Consider the following 20059-nt stretch of genomic DNA (forward strand, 5'->3'; position numbering starts at 1 on the left):
AGTGTTGTACTTTTAAGAGTCTTTTTAAGAGAGTTATTAAGGAAAATAGTTATTTATATGAACCAATTTTTTTAAAGAACAATAATAAGTTAATGGACTTAGTCGACTATCAAGAAGTTACAAAAGTTTAACAAATCTGTAAAAAAGTTGAGGAATATATAGCAACTGCTAAGTGTACTGGACTGCAAATAATTCTTGTAAATTTAAGAAGTATCCAAGTCAACAAGCTGTTCTTGGAGTCTTTCATTTTCTATGTACAGAGACCTAGCTTGAGACAAGTAGAGGATCATTTTTGAATATTTATAATTTTAAAGTGTACTTAAATGATAGTAAGATAAATTAAGGTGATGGTATACTTATTTACGTTGATAAAAATATTAGCCATATAGTAGAAATTTTAATTCAGGGCATGTTTAAAGCGTTATCAGTCACTGTAAGTAGTAGTGTAAACAAGATAAAAACTACTTGAGAGTATAAATATTTTGATAACCCAGATAATTCCTTTTCACAGACTTTAATGCACTGATCACAAAGAGTTAAGCCATAAAGCATCACATTGTACTAGGTTATATAAATTAAAATATATTGGAAAACAATAATGGTATAAATGAGTATCATTATAATTTCCTAGCAAAATACTATGTTCCGTGGTAATCGACGTGTGGTGAAATGAGGACCCAGGGTCCTGTATTGACCATGTATACATTGAAACAGATATTACTCATGATGTCTATAAGCTGTTAAGTAAATTTACTGACTATTATCCTATAACCTGTACACTCAGATATAAATATGATAAAAGTAAGATTAAGCCAATTATTGACTATAAGTGCCTTCTAAATACAGCTAGTACAATAAACTATAGAGAAGTGATCAGCAGGGCAAACATTGACCATGATCTGAAAAATCTAACTGAACTTATTGTAAAGGGTGTTGCTCAATTTATAGGGCACCAAGCTATTGGATAGGATGCAGAAAAACCTGGATAGCAACAGGGCTAACCATATCATGTAGAGTTAAAGAAAATTAGTATAAATCATGAAAAAATGATACAAATAACAACACAAATTACTTTAAATTAAAGAATCTAATAATATACTTAAAAAAACTATTTAAAATGCTAAAAATAAATATAAAAGTAGAATTATAGACAATGCAGATGTAAAATAAATGTTGTCATTTGTAAAAATACAGATTGGCGAAATTAAGTGCAAAAGTAATCGTATTGGTTGTATAGCTGACAAAAGTCAAAATAGAATCATAAAAACCCCTACACTAATTGCTGAAGAGTTTCATAGATATTTTGGTGAAGTAAGATCTGAAACTCCAAAAAGTATAAAGGAATAAAAAACTAAACTTAGTCTGAAGATAGAGTGCAGGATGGAAAAGTCTATATATATGTATCCTTGTACTGAAAATAAAGAGATGTGTATTATACAGAGTTTAAAAAAATAAAAAGGAGGTGTAAATGGACTAGACTCTGGCATTGTAAGAAGATCTGGCCAGTACATTGTCTGGAACCAAGTCAATAGTCTTAATAAGTCTATGGAGTATTGCAAGCGTACTTCAAGCGGCCTAGTGTTACACCGATTTACAAGAGTGGTATAAAGAGTGATGTTACAACTTACATACTAATATCGTCGATCTCAAACTGTGCAAAGATGTTCGAGGAAGTAATTTATAAAAGTCTTTATAGTATCATTTATTCCTATTAGATAATATATAATGATTTGTATGGATTCTGAAGGAATAAAGGTTCTAGTAATGCTTTAGCGACAGTTAATAACCTTGTTAATTTTAAAATAGATAACTAAAGACCAAGTGCAAAAACTTTTAATAATGTCAGGAAGGCATTTGATTCTATTGATTACAAGATATTGTTAAATAAATTGTAGATTACGGGGATCAGAGGGGCCACCTTGTCGATTTTTAAAAATTACTTAGAGAATAGACAAATACGAACTTTTTTTAGGGAAAGCACTAGTGATTATAGGTGTATAAAAATTGGTGTACCACAGGGTACCGTACAGATTCCCATGCTGTTCATTTTGTAGAATAATTATCTCATAATACAGGTTGAAGGAATTGCCTTATTTGCTGATGATATTGCTATTACTTGTAATACTAACAATTGGTCAACTTTAAAAATAGACCTGAGTAACCAACTATCTATAGTGTTCTACTGGTTTTACAAAAATAAGCTTGCCACAAATCTTAAAAAAACGGCCATTATGACATTTGGAAAGTATAGTGACTCGGTACCTGCTGATTGCAGTATTAATGTTAGTAATGTTGTAACTACAAAAAATGAACAAACCCAAAATCTTGGTATTGCTCTGGACTCTTAATTGAGATGGGACAAGCGTATAACCAATGTGATTAGAAAAACTAAGTATTTACTTTATGTTTTCTTTTGATTGAAGTTTGCACTAACAATGAAGCAATTACTAACTGTATACTATGCATTATGTTATAGCATAGCAGCTTAAGAAATATTGGCCTGGGGATCGGCTTATCAAAGTGTAAGAAGATCTCTTGTGTCGCTACAGAGAAGGTTACTTAGGATAATATTTGGTAAAAGATTCTAGGCAATTACCATATCTACGAGACCGTTGAACATTGATCAGACGTACAAACTAAAATGCATAGCTTATATGTATGTTGAACTACAAGAGAAATCTGTAAACAGTAGAAGTAGGACCAGGTACAGACGTATACCATTACCCACTAGTAAGTTGAACTGTGGCAAAACTAGGTACAAATATGCTGTCATTGATACATTCAACAAGCTTTCCCAGTCTCTCAAGAAATGCCAAGGAAAGGAATATGAGAAATCTGAGGGAGTAAATAAGAAATAACTAACTGTGTATTCGATTTTCTAGCATCAATTTAAATGTTATTCCTGATCTCAGTGATTGACTCACTAGCACTAAACAGAGAATTAATTCATAAGTTGAACTAATGTTATAATTACCATGATTTATACTTCGATATTATTTTTGTTATAAGTATAATTATTTTTATTTTTGTTTTCATTATTATATTTATATCATAATTTACATTTCGGTATTATTTTTAGTATGATTATTATGAGTTTTATTTTTGTTTTCATTTTTATTATTATGTTAGTTTTAATTGCCATGCCAGTGTACGGGCACGCAGTGAGCCTCCTTACTATGTACTTTAAAACTATGTACACTAAAGGGACATATATTCGCGGACTAGCTTCGGACCGAAATCAATCACACCAGACGTCAGCGACACTTGACGCGCGTAGCCTTTAGTGTACAATACTTCATTCAAATTTTTGATTTGTTGCTTAAAAAAACAAAGTATGTAGGTGTGTTAATTAACAATGTGAATGTATAAGATGAATGTAAAAAATAAATAAGTAAGTAAAAAAAAATTTTAAATATTGTAAAGATTTAAAACTGACAAAAAAGCATATTTAAGAATAAATATTTCTTCCAGCCTTACAACATTATGACCAGGGCAACAAATTGCTGGAGCTTGTTCTCTCTTTTTTTTATTACCATAGTAAATATAAATACGTATTATTCTACTCATTTGAAAATCCGGAAGATTTAAGTGATAACTGTAAGAACTATACTGGAAAGCTGATCTCTCACATGATAAATTCTTTATTTGTTAGTTTTGTTGCTGCTGTTTAACCTAGATACATAACTTGCATCATTTTTCTACACCTTGTATTGATAAAAACTATACGAAACCATCAAGGAAGTGTCAAGAATCAGTATGCAAAATTTTAGCAAGATTAATTTATTAGTTTTCGCTGTTAGCGATTACAACTGTTTTTGTGACTTTGCTTTATATGTTGGTAAGATTTCTAAGATTGAAGGTTTTTCCAGACCATATATGCTCAGAAACGATCAAAAATCAAAGCCATGCCCTCTCTCCACATCATAGCTCTAGAGTTTGCGAGCGGCTCGCTGCGCCACCGCATCCACGGAAAATATCCAGTTTTTGACATCAATTTTTTACGTACTTCCAAAATGTCAAACAGATCACCATTTTAGTAGCTTATAGAGGAAGTCTCTACGAGTACAATGCCGTTTAAAAAATGGTAATATGTTTAAAAACCACCCATGTCCAACTTTCTTGTGGACGGACTATTTCTAGATTCTTGCAGTGGTTTGCACAAAGTTTACAATCGATCTTCTTGAAATTTAGTGCTGATATAAAGAAATGTTATATCTATCTTGTATTTAATTTTCAAGTCTTCCTATTCAAATGAACGTGAGGTATAGATTTTTTTTTAAAACGGTCGAAAAGAGCACTTTTTGTCAAATCGTGAAAAAATGGCTCTGATAATCTTATCCCACAAGAGCTAATATTCTTTGTTTTATAATTACGCATCTTTTTCAACAGTACAACTTTTTTGTCTGACTCTCCAGTCTTTTTCTAGGCACGAAAAACAATTTTTGACCACATTTTCCATTTTTTTTGTGCCGTTAGCTCACACAATTTGGAGTCGAAGACTATTTAGATTGGTTTAGAAACCAAATAACTACCACCTTAATTTTTTTTACGCTAATAGCAATTTTTTTAAATTAACCATGCTTTTAATTTAATTCCATCCTATTATTATGGAACCAATTTTTTTTTAGTATAAAGCAGTGAAAAAATTACTGTTGGCTTGGAACTTGTTCACAACACTCAAAAAGTTTAACTTAGTTGTAAGAGATCCGTTGATGCTTAAAAAAAAAATGTAGAAAGCGTCATGACCCTAAGTGTATGTGCTATTTTTATATGTAAGCACCACCGTTTTTGCCCATGTAGATAGCGCTTTTTCAGATTGATGCATGGAGTGAAGAAGAACATTTATGTTGTTAGTGCCAAACAGGATCACAATTTCTTAAATAACTTTTTCACAATAAATGTAATCAAAGTTGTTTTTTTAAAAAAAATATTAATTTCCTATGACACATTTAGAATTAAAAAATTAACGGGATTTATACACCTAAGCTCCACAGTTTTCGAGTAAAAAGTTCCTAAGCTTTCAAAAAAAGCTTTTCTTTTTCTTATTCTTACAGCCTTGGCGTATTATTAAAGTAAAACACTTTTGCAACACAAGACGCGCCACTTCAACATTAACTACTATCAATCTTCCTGTACAGTCCTCAAAAAAAAATTTCGGTTAATAAAGTGGCAATTTTTTTGCTATTAACAAAGGAAAATTAATAGTAGTTACTCTTGACGCCTTGTAAAAATGTTTTTTTTTTTTTTTTTTTTAATTTGAACAAAGCTCTAAACTTAAAGCAAAAAACGCATTATACGAAACTTGGAAAATTTTTTGCTTGTATACTTCTTGTAAGCGAAGAATGTAAAGTAAAAAAGAATGTAAAAATGCTACTTGGGATGAAAGTAAGGTATCAACTTCTGAGTGTTTGTCTCACGAACAGGAAAGAACTCCATGTTTCCGTACCTTGAAGCATCATATACTAATGCATTGCAACATAAAATATTTAAAATATCTACAGATTACTGATGAAAAACAGTCTGTAATGAAATTTCATTGTGTAAAGTTTATCACGTACATCATGAACTAACACATTATTTCTAGAGCTACGGACAGTTCCCCTAATTCAACAAATTAAATTTGTAATTATTTAGCAGGGATTTTTCAAAAATGCTATTCATGACTTCAGTATTTTTTAATTGCAAATAAATTTAGCATATTTTATTGACGTTATCTCTGAGTTTTATAGACTTTTGTTAGAGAGCTTCAAGGTCTTGCGTAAAAGTTTTTATGTTTGGCTAAACTTTCGCCAAAGTTTGAGTTTGTCCAAACGTTTGCTAAACATGGGCAATGAGAAAATCCCAAACTCGAATTTTTGCTGGAATATTTGATTCAAATTTAGCCAGTGTTCATCCAAACTTGCAAGAAATTAATTTAATACCTTAAGATATGAGTAATTTGCGTATACGATGTATCAAAAAATTCGTGCAAGAGAGGAACCTCGGTTACCGAGATTCCGCGTGCGAAACACGCATGTTTAACCACTCAGCTGAGACGAGATCGTACGTATAGAGATACGAATTGTGTAAATATCTTATCACTACTATAATTTTTTATCAAGTCATATTTTACAACGACCTAATAATTTTTCTAGAAAAATTTTAATGTCAACGTATTAAGTTACAATTAATTTTATGTGAAACAATAAAATCACCCCTAAAATTGGCAGAAATAACATAATTAAATCGTATATTTAGATTGTATGATTAATAATACCCCAAGAAAGTATTATTTTACATACAATTAATTATAACTAAATATATTGACATCAAAATTTTTTTAGAAAAATTATAAAGTCAATTTTATAACATAAATTAAAAAGATTTATAGTATTGGTACGACATGGTAATGATTTGTATCTCCGTACGTACGATCTCGTCATAGCCAAGTGGTTGAGCATGCTTGTGTTGCACGCGGAATCTTGGTGTCCGAGGTTCGAGACTATCTCCTGCACGACGTTTTTCGATGTGTCGTATATTCAGACCACTTATATGTTAAAGTATTATATTTATTTTTTTAAAGTTTAGATGAATATTGGCTTAACTTGAGTCAAATATTCTAGCAAAAATTCAAGTTTGTGACTCTCTCATTGCCCATGTGTAGCCACTGTTTGACTAAACATTAATTTTGGCGAAAGCTTGGCCAAACGTAAGAATTTCTAATCGGAGTGTCTAAGCCACCTATCTGAAGTCTATGTATCCAAACAGTAGGTATGCCTAGTAATGTTGACAATATATTCTTACTTTTATGAAAAATGTTATTGATATTCTTATGCTGTAATTTAAAAAGTATGCCAGATGGTTAAGCAAAACTCTTATTACTATTAAAATAATTTAGAAACCCTTCACTATTTTTCACTATTTCTTTGCTGGAAATGCACGTTTCTTTTTTGATTTTAGGTGCCAAAGTGCCACATTTCTCCAAAAGTAAGAACTCGCATTATCTGATGAAAGGAAAAAGTTTTAGCCACAACCTTATCTTGGTATTACGTTAACGCTCAGGAAAAAGTGCAGTACTTCTATACTTTTTTACAAAACATAGAATACGTTTTTTTTTAAGTTCGGTTGATTGGTCGTTTGGTCGGCCCATCCTTTGGCTCCCTCACGCATCTTGGACACAGAATCGCAGTTCTGTGGCTGAACAAAGATACATCCTCATGTACAGAAAGTTATTTATGCATATCACTTTTGAATTTCATCATAGTTACATACATTGTTATATATTGCAATTAAAAATTATAAAAAATTGTGAATGATTCTTAAAATTTCATTACGGTTTTAAATCATTCTTCTCTGTATAGTTCCAGTTAACCACAAAACTAATCTAGAGTTTAAGATACGTAAAAGAACAAAGTGGCATAATGGGTTGACTTAACGACCAAACATCTGGCTGACCGAACACAAAAAAAAACATACCCATACAAATAGCATAATGTTTTAACTGAATTTTATGTAAGGGAACATACAATCGTATCTTACTTACATCGGCTGGAAAAATAAAGAATGTCACAGATCGCGGACAATTAACAAGTATGGGATCTACTCTTTGCTTTCTTTCGTAGCTTGTATACAATTTTTTACTAATCGTTTCTTCCCGATATGCCAAAAAGTGCTCTTTTCGACAGTTTTTAAAAAAATCTTTACCTCACGTTCAATTGAATAGGAAGACTTGAAAATTAAATACAAGGTTGATATAACATCTCTTCATATCAACACTAAATTTCAAGAAGATCGATTGTAAACTTTGTGCAAACCGCTGCAAGAAGCTAGAAATGGTCCGTCCGCAAAAAAAATGGACGTGGGTGGTTTTTGAACATATTACCATTTTTTAAACGGCATTGTACTCGTAGAGAGTTCCTCTCCAAGCTACTAAAACGTTGATCCGTTTGACATTTTGAAAGTACGTAAAAAATTGATGTCAAAAACTGGATATTTTCCGTGGATGCGGTGGCGCAGCGAGCCGCTCGCAAACTCTAGAGCTATTATGCGGAGAGAGGGCATGGCTTTAATTTTTGATCGTTTCTGAGCATATATGGTCTGGAAAAACCTTCAATCTTAGAAATCTTACCAACATATAAAGCAAAGTCACAGAAACAGTTGTAATCGCTAACAGCGAAAACTAATAAATTAATCTTGCTAAAATTTTGCATACTGATTCTTGACACTTCCTTGATGGTTTTGTATAGTTTTTATCAATACAAGGTGTAGAAAAATGATGACATGATAAAAGTAAGATAATATCAAAAATAATAAAGTCATTGCTTTCTTGCATATCCTAAATAATTCTAACTTTTAATATGAACACCCGATTAGTTAATAAAAATTCATTTAAATTACTGTTAGAAATTATAGAGGGAAAATAAAAATGGCTGAATATCCCTAAAAGTGAAGTATTAACCATGTGCGTTAAAAAATATTATATATAGATATCCATTTTTCTTTTATAGTGTAATACTGATTTCTAACAAGACAAATACTTTTTCTTTAAACAAAATTGTTACGTTAGCGTGATACACTATTTGAATCTCAGCTTGCGCTTTATAACCTGGCATATACACAGGACGTAGAGATTGGACACAAGGCTAAGGAATCGTCGAAAATACGCAGCAAGGTACATAAAATAAAAGTAGTAATCACTTTTGTCAACCTGAGTGAAAGGGGGCACGAATACTTTCAAGCAGGAGATGCTGTGCTAAACCACGATGTGCTTACATGGGAAGTGCCTAGAGTTTATGCAGGATTTAAGTTATGTTTCCAGTTCACAACTGGTCTAGAAACTGCCACGATTGTCACGGGTGCTAGCGATCGACTTTTTTCGTCACTTAAAACTAACAACTAGATAAAACATAACTTATATTTATGAATGTTAGGCACTACTCGTCTATTTAATCAAACATAACAACTTTTGTCATATTGATGATAAATGTACAGTAAATCTGTATGCACGTGTGGAAATATTGGGTTATTGGATAAATTAATACAGTCCCAAAAAATTGTACATGATCCTGCATAAGTTACACTAAAAGGCTGATATAGAATCTAGCCAAGTATCATAACACTGTATATTGAAATAAGGGCGTTATAAAAAACGCAGACTCAAATAATGCTAGTAGTAGTAAGAACGAAAAATTAAAAGCTATAGAGTACATCCCAATAAAAATATATTTTAACAAAACAAAAAAGTGAAGTAAGATTGCTGTGTTAAACAAATATTTTGTATAGAATTTCGGAAGCCTTTATGCAGTGACAATCAAAAGTATTTTTTATAATTAATCCGTAGCCTTAAAAAGTTCTGACATCAAAATATAAAAACGGGAAAGTCTTTTTTCTTCGTGCAGCCTAAATTTTGCATATTACTTGAAATGTAATACTGTTAAGTACTCCTACTTGTATAAAATCAAACTAAGTAATATTAAGTGTTAACTGGTATTACATGCAAACCTCACTTTAAATACATTAATGCCTTACTCTCTCGGAAATGAATAAAACTTTTAGGGCAAAAGTCAACATCACTTTAGTTAAGGGGGCTCCTACGACTACTGCTGAGGTCAAAGACAAACAAATAATAAAGTTTTGTTTTTCAATAAACAAATTTGTCTGAAAATCATTATGATATTTTTAATAACGTATGAAGTGGGAAAAATGATATTTATGTGTGTAGTTTAACTTTGTACGAAAAGTTAATTATTGTTTTGACCAGTCTTGTGTATACGAGGGCCAGGCCGGTACAGTGGTACACCAGCTGTGTTGGTGTAGTATAGCGATGTAATATATAGGTATATGGTACATATATGTCGTGTTTGCATGCCTTTCTGCTATTGCTCTATCTCTATAGTGTTTAGTATCTGTATGTCATTAACATCATTTAATTGATAAACAATGGATGACAGTCCTTCTAATCCACCAAAAAAAAAAAAATACCACGCACATAGAGTCTCAAGAGAATGAAGGAAATGCAAGTTCATGAAAAAAAAGTATGTAACAAAATATGAGAAAAAAAAGGCACTCAATAGGTTATACCAGGTATGTTTGTAAAGTTAATTCTTGGATAAAATATGAAATGGAGACGTATTAAGTGATGTTAATTGTAAATACAATAATTTTGTGCATATCTTATTTAATTTTAGGATTCTCAAGCTGTTAATGAGAAAAATATGTGTTCTGGAGAAAGAGAAGTGATTGAATCTACATATTTTTCAAACAAATGTGGTGCAGCAGATGCAATATTCCACTTTCTTGAGACTTTGCTACTGAAAAGATACAAAAAGGATTAGGGCATACCTACACTGTTCAATGCTGTCAGTGTCCTTTCCAAAAAGCTGTACACACTAGTTCATCTTTTGGAGAAAGCCATCGTTTGTTGACTGTCAACGCCAAAGCAGCCATGGGTAGTTAAAATTTTTTTAATTTTTTTTTTGGATAATTGTTTTTAGATGACAAACGAACTCCACTTATATGTCGTAAATGTCGCAATTAGGCATAATCGACAGTGGAATAAGAGGAGCCCAGTTAAACTCATTGCTCTCATCATTGAATATTGAACCAGTATCAGAAAATTTACTCAAACGGTATGAAAAAATAGTTGGAAGTGAAGTGGAGGCTCTTGCATTGCAAACCTGTAGTGAATCTTTAGAAGAAGAAAAGTTTCTGACAATTGCTGCCCATGATGTGATTACTGACGAGTGAGATTTTTACATCAATGTATTTTACATTTTCTATAAATTTTTTAAATATTTTTACTATTTATAAGAAATTTGGTAATCGACTGAGTGCATGGACTTTATACATCCATGATGACGTAATGTATACATTGATTTATTTAAAAAAATTTTGTATATTGTGTTATTTGATTTTTTGAAAGACAAATTCCTGTACGATTTTTTGCGGTATATGTGTAAACCATGTGATTTTTAATCAATAAAAAAAAGTTAACATACAATTTACTTGTATTTGTTGTGCCCAACAATCATTACGTAACTAATACTTAGGTACAGGCCGGGTCAGGGTAAAGTTGGCTGTACGTTTAGCTATAATGTGGGGTGGCAAAGAAGAGGAACAGGAAAATCCTACAATAGTCTCTCAGGTAGTTTTGAAATGTAACATTTTTTAAGTAATTTTTATACTGAAAATCTCTCACTTATGTATTTATTTTTAAAGTTGTAGTATACTTTACTGTATTTGTAGGGCATGGTATTTTAGTAGGACACTACTCTAAGAAAATTGTTTTTTACGCAGTACGGTCTAAAACTTGTCGTTTATGTGACATGGGCCATAAATCGACCGACCACAATTGTCAAAAGAATAACGATGGATCTGCAAAAAGTGTGGAGGCTGACATAGCTGTAGAGCTATATACTAAACATCTGTTATTTACAAAGCATAACGTTTTTGGTGGTCGACTTGTCATGGACAATGATTCTGCTACAATAGCCAGCCTAAGGGCTGTATCTCATCACATCATTGAGTTATGGGCTGACAAAAATCATACAGTCAAAGCATTCTGTAATTCTTTGTGGGCAATGTCTTTACCAAAAACTCTTATAGACTATTTTTCGCATACCTCGAGTAATGCAATAGCTGAACATAAAAAAAATCCTGATGCTCTAGCTTTCAAAATGAAAGCTATTGTCCCCCACTCTTTTGGTGATCACTCTCTCTGCACGTTTCATAAAGAAAATGAGACTTATGAATTTAAAAGGCTTCCAAATAAAAAACCTTTGGATGGACAAGCGCTCAGAAGTTCGTTGGATGATCTTATGAAACGATACATTAACAATGTCAATAAAATTGCTCCAGCTGCTTCAACACAAATAAACGAATCTTCTTATCACCTCGTTTCAAGTAAAGCCCCTAAATCTAAGCATTACTCGGGATCTGAATCGTTAAATTATCGTGTAGGAGCAGCAGTATGCCAAAAAAATAAAGGACTTGAATATGTCAACGAAGTGTTTCAAAGAGTAGGTCTTAGTCCACTGAAGAAAGGTTTGAAGTTTCGGAAAATAAAAGAAAATAAAATAAAAAAAAGGCTTTTCGCGAGTAGTTGAGAGGCAAAAACTCGAAAAAAATTTCTGAAAACTAAAAGATCATCCAAAAGTAGTTATGGTAAACGAAAGGAAGGAGTTTCTTACCAAAGTAATATTGGTCTTAGTGGTGCGGTGGACTTACCTATGGAAACTGCGATTCCTTTGTGATATAAAGGAGCCAGCGAAATTAAAGAGTACAAAATCGTTTTCTTTGATATTGAATCTACAGGTCTCGGGCGTACTGATGAAATAGTTCAAATACGTTCATTTCTCTTTTATTAATTTATTATATACGTATGCTAGCTTGATTTCATATAAAAAATTATTGACTGAAGATTGCAGCTTATCATCAAGAGAAAACTTTCAATGCCTATTCATTGCCAACAGTGCCTATGAAGTCGGAAGCTGCTAAAAAAACTGGACTTGTAGTAAAAAGAGGAGAGCTATTTGTCTGGGGACATAAAGTCATAACTGTTTCTAAAGAAAAAGCTCTCATGATGTTTTTAGAATTCCTTGAAAATATAAAAAATATCAATTCTACAGATGAACCATGTACAATTGTATTGGTTGGTCATAACGTTCTTAGGTAAATCATTGTTATATGCATTTATTAACTAGCTGTTTTTTATTATATTAGTTGTATTAATTATAGTTTTGATGCTGTCAAAATGAAAAATCTTGCAATGGAATTGGGATTGTACGAAAGGCTCAAAAACATAGTGTATGGATACACAAATACTCTAAGACTATTTAGAAAAAAAATTTCCAAACCAAAGAATGAAAAGTTTTCATATTCTCAAGAGAGCTTGGTAACTAAATATTTGCCACAAAAAAATGTTTTATTACTTCATGATGCTGTTCAGGATATCAAAGTACTAAAAAAGTTAGTCGAAACGTTAGGTATATCCAACGAAGATTTAAAAAATGAGTGTCAAAGTATAAGGGGCTTGGATAATGAAAAAGTGAGGAAAAGTATTTTGAAAAATAATAAAGCATCCTTGCAGATTTTCAAAAACATATTAAAACTAAGACTGATAACGAAAATGTCAAGAGAAGGAATAAATCTGCGAATTCTAATGGATGCTCATAAAAAAAATCCCACTGAGGGCATAGATATATTATTATCCGTCGCAGTAAATAATAAAATACGAGTAACATCTTCGAAGACCATAATACGTACTATCACAGAAGAAATAAGGAAGATATGTGATAAACAAGTATCTATGTAAAGTACAAGTACCTATACAAAAAAGTGCCAAAAACTAGAAAGTCATTGCAAATATATATTTTCCAGGATTGTTAAAATAATATATAAAAATATTTAGAAGCGTTAAAATATACAAAAAGTTTATGTTTATTTAATTCCATACTCCTTATTCGATAAAAATAAAACGCTAGGTACAAACAAACTTCAAGCTATACGAATCTGAACTTTTTTAAAACTCGCGCGATTAGGTGAACAAGTACGTCTGCTACCCACGTGACCTCCTGACCTCCCGAACACTATTTATTTATTTCCATCACAAATATCTCGCTAAAATGTTCCTTTAGCCACAATTTTTAATACAGCATATTACAGAGGAAGACTTCATCTACAAAACGTATATATTCAGTCTGCTGGGACATTTAATTTAGGTTTATTATAAACGAAAACAAATTGTTTTTCATGCTGCCCCATAGGAACACGTGCTAATAGTTACAACTTTGAGCTCGGATTTCTCAAAATTATGACCCATTCGAAATATAATTTAGACCACCATTAAATTCAGTAGACTTTTATTTACAAGAAATAATATATCTCTGTTTGGGGACTTTTGCGAAGGAGCCCCCTTAATAGTATTATACTGCAACCGTCGTAGAAAATATATATTGCACCAAAAAAAAAAAAAAAAAGAAAAAGAAATACTCCACCGTTTTTACATTTTTGTTCCAAAACTTTTTAAGGTTTCAGATTGTTCGATAGTGTTTAAAGGTAATTGTTCAAAAATTATTGTTCCCAGCTCAAACTTCTTGTACTTTCAACCACGAAAAGGGCTATTTCTTTGATTCCGTTTTTATATAAGCCTTTATTTCACAGAAAGTTTTTTTCGGCACCATTTTGAATTTTTTTCAACAATATTTCTAGTAACTTTTTTTTATTTATCGCAGCGAAAAACTCAACTATTGTACATATACATTGTAAATATGCTGGTAAATCAAAGTCGTGCACACGTATTTGTGTAGCCACAGCCATTAAACAAAGCCAAACGGGATGTGGCAATTCTAAGGTAAGATACTTGGTAGCTAACTTTAAATAGTACATAAAAATTTGTATATCCCTAATACATTAATGCCTTAATTTCGTGCGCCTTAAGCGGGAACACATTAATTTAAGTATCTAAAGTAAAATTTGTAATAAATGAGCTAAATCATCAGTTAAATATTTTTTTAGCAACGGTGTTAAGCTATTACTTGTACCATTTCTGTGATCTTCATAGTTGGTAAATACTTATCAGCTGTAATAAAAGTATAGTTTTAATGATAATTAAGAATTCTAGTGTATAAATTACAGATAATCCAAAGAAAATTAAAATTGTTTACGTTAACAATTCAATTCTTTTAAGTTTTGAGTTAATTAATAAAAAGAATAAGAATCTATTTTTCTTAAAAAAAGAAACATTGCCACTTCAGCTTACTGTTTCTTACAATTAATCAAGCCAACATTTGGCGACAAAATTTGGACTTTAGGAGAAAAATGAAATGGCAGACCTTTAAATCATAAACTTAGGTTATCTTTTTTTAATCAGCTGCTTACAATAAATTCTGTAACACAGCTGTAGTAAAATGAACGTAATCTGGTCAATAAGATAGAAAACTCTTATTATTTTCTGGAGTGCCTTCAATTACAAACTGTGATCCTAAGCCTTATTTAGTTGAGAAATTTGGGTTGTTAATAATCATATATTACGAATCAATCTTTCAAGTAGTAGTAAAATAAAAAATTATTTTATAAAACCAAGTTTTTAAATAACTTATACATCACCCTTTTGGTTTTCGTACGTTACTTCATAATAGTAATTTATTGTGAGAATCACTTAGTTATTTAAAAACTGTAATAAGAAAAGTTCAAATTGTACAAATGCATGAAAAAATATAAGGATAAAAGCTATTTAAATGAATGACATATTTACGATCTTAGTATGCGTATAAGAACTAAGTGTTTCATCTTAAAATTTTGATGCAAGGAGTGATTTAAATAATGGAATGAGCTTAAAAAGAAGATTGCTGAGAGGCATAGAATAAAGTAGTTTGGTAAGAAAAAGACAAAAATTGAATAATAGATAAAAATCCTCAAACTGTATTTTTTTAATAAAACTTCTTTCATTTAGTAAATTAATAAACTATTTGTACAAAATAACCTCAGCACACATTTATATGCTCAAAACATCTATACATTAGCAACTACAAGTAGAAATTTGAAAGGAACATTCTAGATCACCGTCGGTACGTTGTACAGACTTTGTTTTTATTTAGTTCTTTCTTATGCAAGTGGTATTTGATGTATTAATGTTATTTTAAACTAACATTAAAAAAATTGTATTTTCCTGAGAACGTATGATATCCTCATAAAAGTACTATTTAACAAAACAAACAGGTAAGGTAAGTTTAATGTGTTAAGTTTATATTGTGTGAGGAATTCCTGAAGCCTTTTTACACTGGCAATGAATGGTATTCTTCCTATTTAATCTAGAGTCTTAAAAAGTTTTGGAACAAAAGTGTAAGAACGGTAAAGTATTTCTTTTTTTTTTTTTTTTTTTTTTTTTTGTGCAACATATATTTTGTACGACGGTAGCAGTATAATACTATTAACTAAAGTGATGTTGACTTTTGCCCTAAAATTTTTATTTATTTCCGACAGAGTAAGGCATTAATGTATTTAAAGTAAGGTTTGCATGTAATACCAGTTAACATTTAATATTACTAAGTTTGATTTTATACAAGTAGGAGTACTTAACAGTATAATATTTCGAGTGTTATGCAAAATGTATGCTGCACGAAAAAAAAAAGATTTCCCGTTTTTATGTTTTGATGTCAGAACTTTTTAAGGCTACAGATTGATTATAAAAAATACTTTTTATTGTCCGTGCATAAAGGCTTCTGAAATTCTATACAAAATATTTGTTTAACACAGCAAACTTACTTTACTTTTTTGTTTTGTTAAAATATATTTTCATTGGGATGTACTCTATTGCTCTTAATTTTTCGTTCTTACTACTACTAGCATCATTTGAGTCAGTGTTTTTAATAACGCTCTTATTTCAATATACAGTGTTATGATACTTGGCTAGATTCAATATCAGCCCTTTAGTGTAACTTATGTAGGATCATGTACAATTCTTTAGGACTGTATTTAATCAATATGCGAATATCCCCACACGTGCATACAGATTTACAGTACATATATCATTAATATGATAAAAGTTCTACTGAAAATAGTACTATTAATACCTTTTTACTTTTTAGTTTATACTTCTCTCTTTCTTTTTGTGCCCCTGCTTGCTACAATAGCTAAGCGTCATAACGCACTTGCTATTAGAGTACACAGTTATTAGAGTATAAAACATATCATTGTTGAACTTTTAATTTTCAATAATATCTTTTCCCCACCTCAAATTTCACCAACTCTGCTATTCCTGTGCATGACCAGAGCAGCTTTTGCGTTTGCAATCAACCCATAGGCATACGGCAGGCTTTACGGAAGTAAATGATACATCGCAAATTTCCTAATTTCTCTCAAAAATTACTTCACTGCGCATGTGCAAAACCGTTGTTATATAGGTATTTGCAAGAAAAGTTTGCCAGTTTGCAGTATATTGGTTATCTCAGTAGGGCGCCAGTGCGAGAAGCTTAGTGTCGATCACTCTCCCTCTCTCTGTCTCTCTCTCTCTCGGATCAATGTGGTCTGCACGTTTGACATCGAGAACGTGTTACAAAAGGAGCCGCCATATTTAAGCTGTATTCAATCTCCTTCTTAGACTTATGCTCTTTATTTGTCATGTTAACCCACAAGTGGTGCACTTGTTGCACTTCGCTTGAATTAAAACTTAACGCCAATAATGTCAGGGCTGTGTTTGCGAGAGACTTAGTTAGTCAAATCAGTTAAGGTCAGTGCGAGAGAGATGGTAACATCATACTGTCTTTCCCACACTCACAATAAATGGCCACGTGACCTTAACTGACCTAACTAAACGAGCTTTTTAAGAATACAGCCCAGGTATCTATTTATTTTAGCCTGATAAAATAGTTAAATCGAGTTATTGAATTAAAATAAACGATTCATTAAATTATGCAGGAGAAGAAATGTGGGTGTATGTAGAAAGTAAAAATGTTACAAGTGGAAAATACATTATTTACTGTTATGTCACTCAAAAAAAAATTTAAAGTAAATCTAATATGCTTATATTTGAAATTCTTTTAGTTGCTAGAGATGCTGGAAGAAAACAATGTTGTAATAATTTTATAGCTAAACGATTTACAAAATATTTTCATTGCATTGCATTGTAGATATGCTTATTGACACCTTAGTTATTTTTCGTCTATCAATGGCTTAGTTTATAAACTATGTCCCTACTACACCTTATAAGATCTTAGTACCAACAAAATCTGACTACTGCGCCACTTGTAATCGATAGATTTAAACGTTGAGCTAGGAACAGTTACTCTTAGAAATACGATCAAACGATAGAACAATTACGAACCAAAACATATAGACTTGGATAGACAAAAATATAGTTAAGATACAAAAACGAACACGTATATGCTACACCTGCAGTAAGCAACAACTTTATACAGCACATATACGTGTTAACTATGGTAAATTTAGCATAGTAATACTGTTACTCTTCCACCAAAATTTCACCATTCAATTTTTCAGACACATGATTTTCTAAGTTATCCTCTGTATTACTCTACTAATTCCGTAAGCCATCTGCCTTATTTTAAAACATTACTTATTTTGCAACTTTATTAATATGTAAAAGAGAGCGGAAAATCCAGCTTCATTTCCTTTTTCGAGCACAATGACGTCAAAAAAAAGTTCTTAATGTTTCCTCAAACATATGTACCAGAGTTTCGGAATCCTCAAGGCACGATAAACGTTAATATTATTAAAAATGTATTTTTACTATTATAATAATAATTATCATTTTTATTGTTATTATAATCATTATTATTGTTATCATTATTACAAATATTGTAACTATCAGTAGTGTAGCAACGGCTTCTGTTGCAACTGCTTAATGAGTAATGTTGATTGATTTACCGTAACACACTGACTGTTCAATATTGTAAGCATTAAATTAAAATGTTATGCGGTTTCCAGCGCTTTTTTACGGTATGTTTAATTAAATAGACGAATAGTGCCTAACATTCATAAATATAAGTTATGTTTTATCTAGTTGTAGGTTTTAAGTGACGAAAAAAGGCAATCACTAGCACCCGTGACAATCGTGGCAGTTTCTAGACCAGTTGTGAACTTGAAACGTAACTTAAAACCTGCATAAACTCTAGGCACGTCCCAAGTAAGAACATCGTGGTTTAGCACAGCATCTCCTGCTTGAAAGTATTCGTGTCCCCTTCCGCTCAAGTTGACGAAAGTGATTACTACTTTTAGTTTATGTACATTGCTGCGTAGTTTCGACGATTCCTTAACCCCGTGTTCCACCTCCACGTCCTGTGTCTATCCCAGGTTATAAAGCGCAAGCTAAGATTCAAATAGTGTGTCACGCTGACGTAACAATTTTGTTTAAAAAAAAAGTATGTGTGTTGTTAGAAATCAGTTTAACACTATAAAAAAAGAATTGATATTTATACATAATATTTTTAAACGCACATGGTTAATATTTCATTTTTAGAGATATTCAGTCATTTTTATTTTCCCTCTATAATTTCTAACAGTAATTTAAATAAATTTTTATTAACTAATCAAGTGTTTAGATTAAAAATTAGAATTGTTTCAGATATGCAAGAAAGCAATGACTTCATTATTTTTGATATTATCTTACTTGTATTATGTTTTTTTTTTTATAACAGAAAGCATTTTACGAAAATCCCCCTACTAAGATTTTCAATTTGTTTTTAAAATGTGTGGATATGTTGCATAAATAATACAATCTACTATCTCCAAAGCTTTTACTAATTTACTTTTGGATTTCAATTGAAAAATTGCTCTTTTGATGTTGTTGACATGCAAACGTAAGTCAAAAGTTCTAAGACTCATCACTCTTTGCAGGAGTGGTTCTGTTTCATAGCCAGTCCAGGCTACTGACAAAATTCTTTTTTCTCTGTGATAAAAATCGATAAACTAATGTCATATGCATGAAGGGATCTTCTGGTTCTCTAGGACTATTTATTTAACAAATTTCATTAAAGTTCTTACATATTATTTCTAAAATATCATTAATTTACAATTTACCTAAAAACACATCAAATTAAATATATGTCAACGGAACGCAGATTTGTTAGTATAATCATTACCTTATAAATAAGCATTGTTTGGTGTCAGTAAATAAAAAAGCATTCATGATAAGTCTTTCTGTCCAATCATTTAATCAAATGTACAAAAGTAAGAACAATATCTTTAGCATAATACTTTTCATTATTTCAAATTTTCAAAGTTATACTTCTTTACGTGCGTTATGCGTGAGATTAAATCAACGATTTTAGATTAATGATCATGAGAAAGAGTGTAACGGAAGTAGATTTTGCATGTTAGTTCTCCTTTGCCCCACCCTTCCTAACGTACTTCAGGTCCTTAACGCATAACAAAATGCCACGACATCACACCATCCATTTTAAATTTTACAAATTTTACGAGTCTTACTTCTCTTAACCAATTAAAAAAAAAAAGTTTCCGAAGAGGATTGAACCCTTTTTCTCTTGCACACCAGCTGGGCCCTTCCCCACTTCGCTATGAGCGGTCAGTGCATAAACGCACAATCAGCTAATCAAAGACTTAA

The 20059-nt window shown here is 31.3% G+C and overlaps 1 protein-coding gene across 4 annotated transcripts in view; it reads right to left on the reverse strand.

Annotated features, from left to right (window-relative positions):
* LOC106640288 (ELAV-like protein 1) overlaps nt 1-20059 on the reverse strand; it is a 356393-nt gene that overhangs the window by 239328 nt on the left and 97006 nt on the right. The window contains exon 3 of one of the 4 annotated variants that reach the window (XM_089595736.1): nt 16542-16550. The exons of the other annotated variants lie outside the window; for them this stretch is intronic. Within the exon in view, the coding sequence (XP_089451862.1) occupies nt 16542-16550 (9 nt within the window). The remainder of the gene's footprint in view (nt 1-16541; nt 16551-20059) is intronic. 4 annotated transcript variants of the gene reach the window in all.

The sequence above is a fragment of the Copidosoma floridanum genome, unplaced genomic scaffold (genome assembly GCF_036245765.1).
Source record: "Copidosoma floridanum isolate Cflo_tuat_1 unplaced genomic scaffold, Cflo_Japanese_pri ptg000027l, whole genome shotgun sequence".
NCBI lineage: Eukaryota > Metazoa > Arthropoda > Insecta > Hymenoptera > Encyrtidae > Copidosoma > Copidosoma floridanum.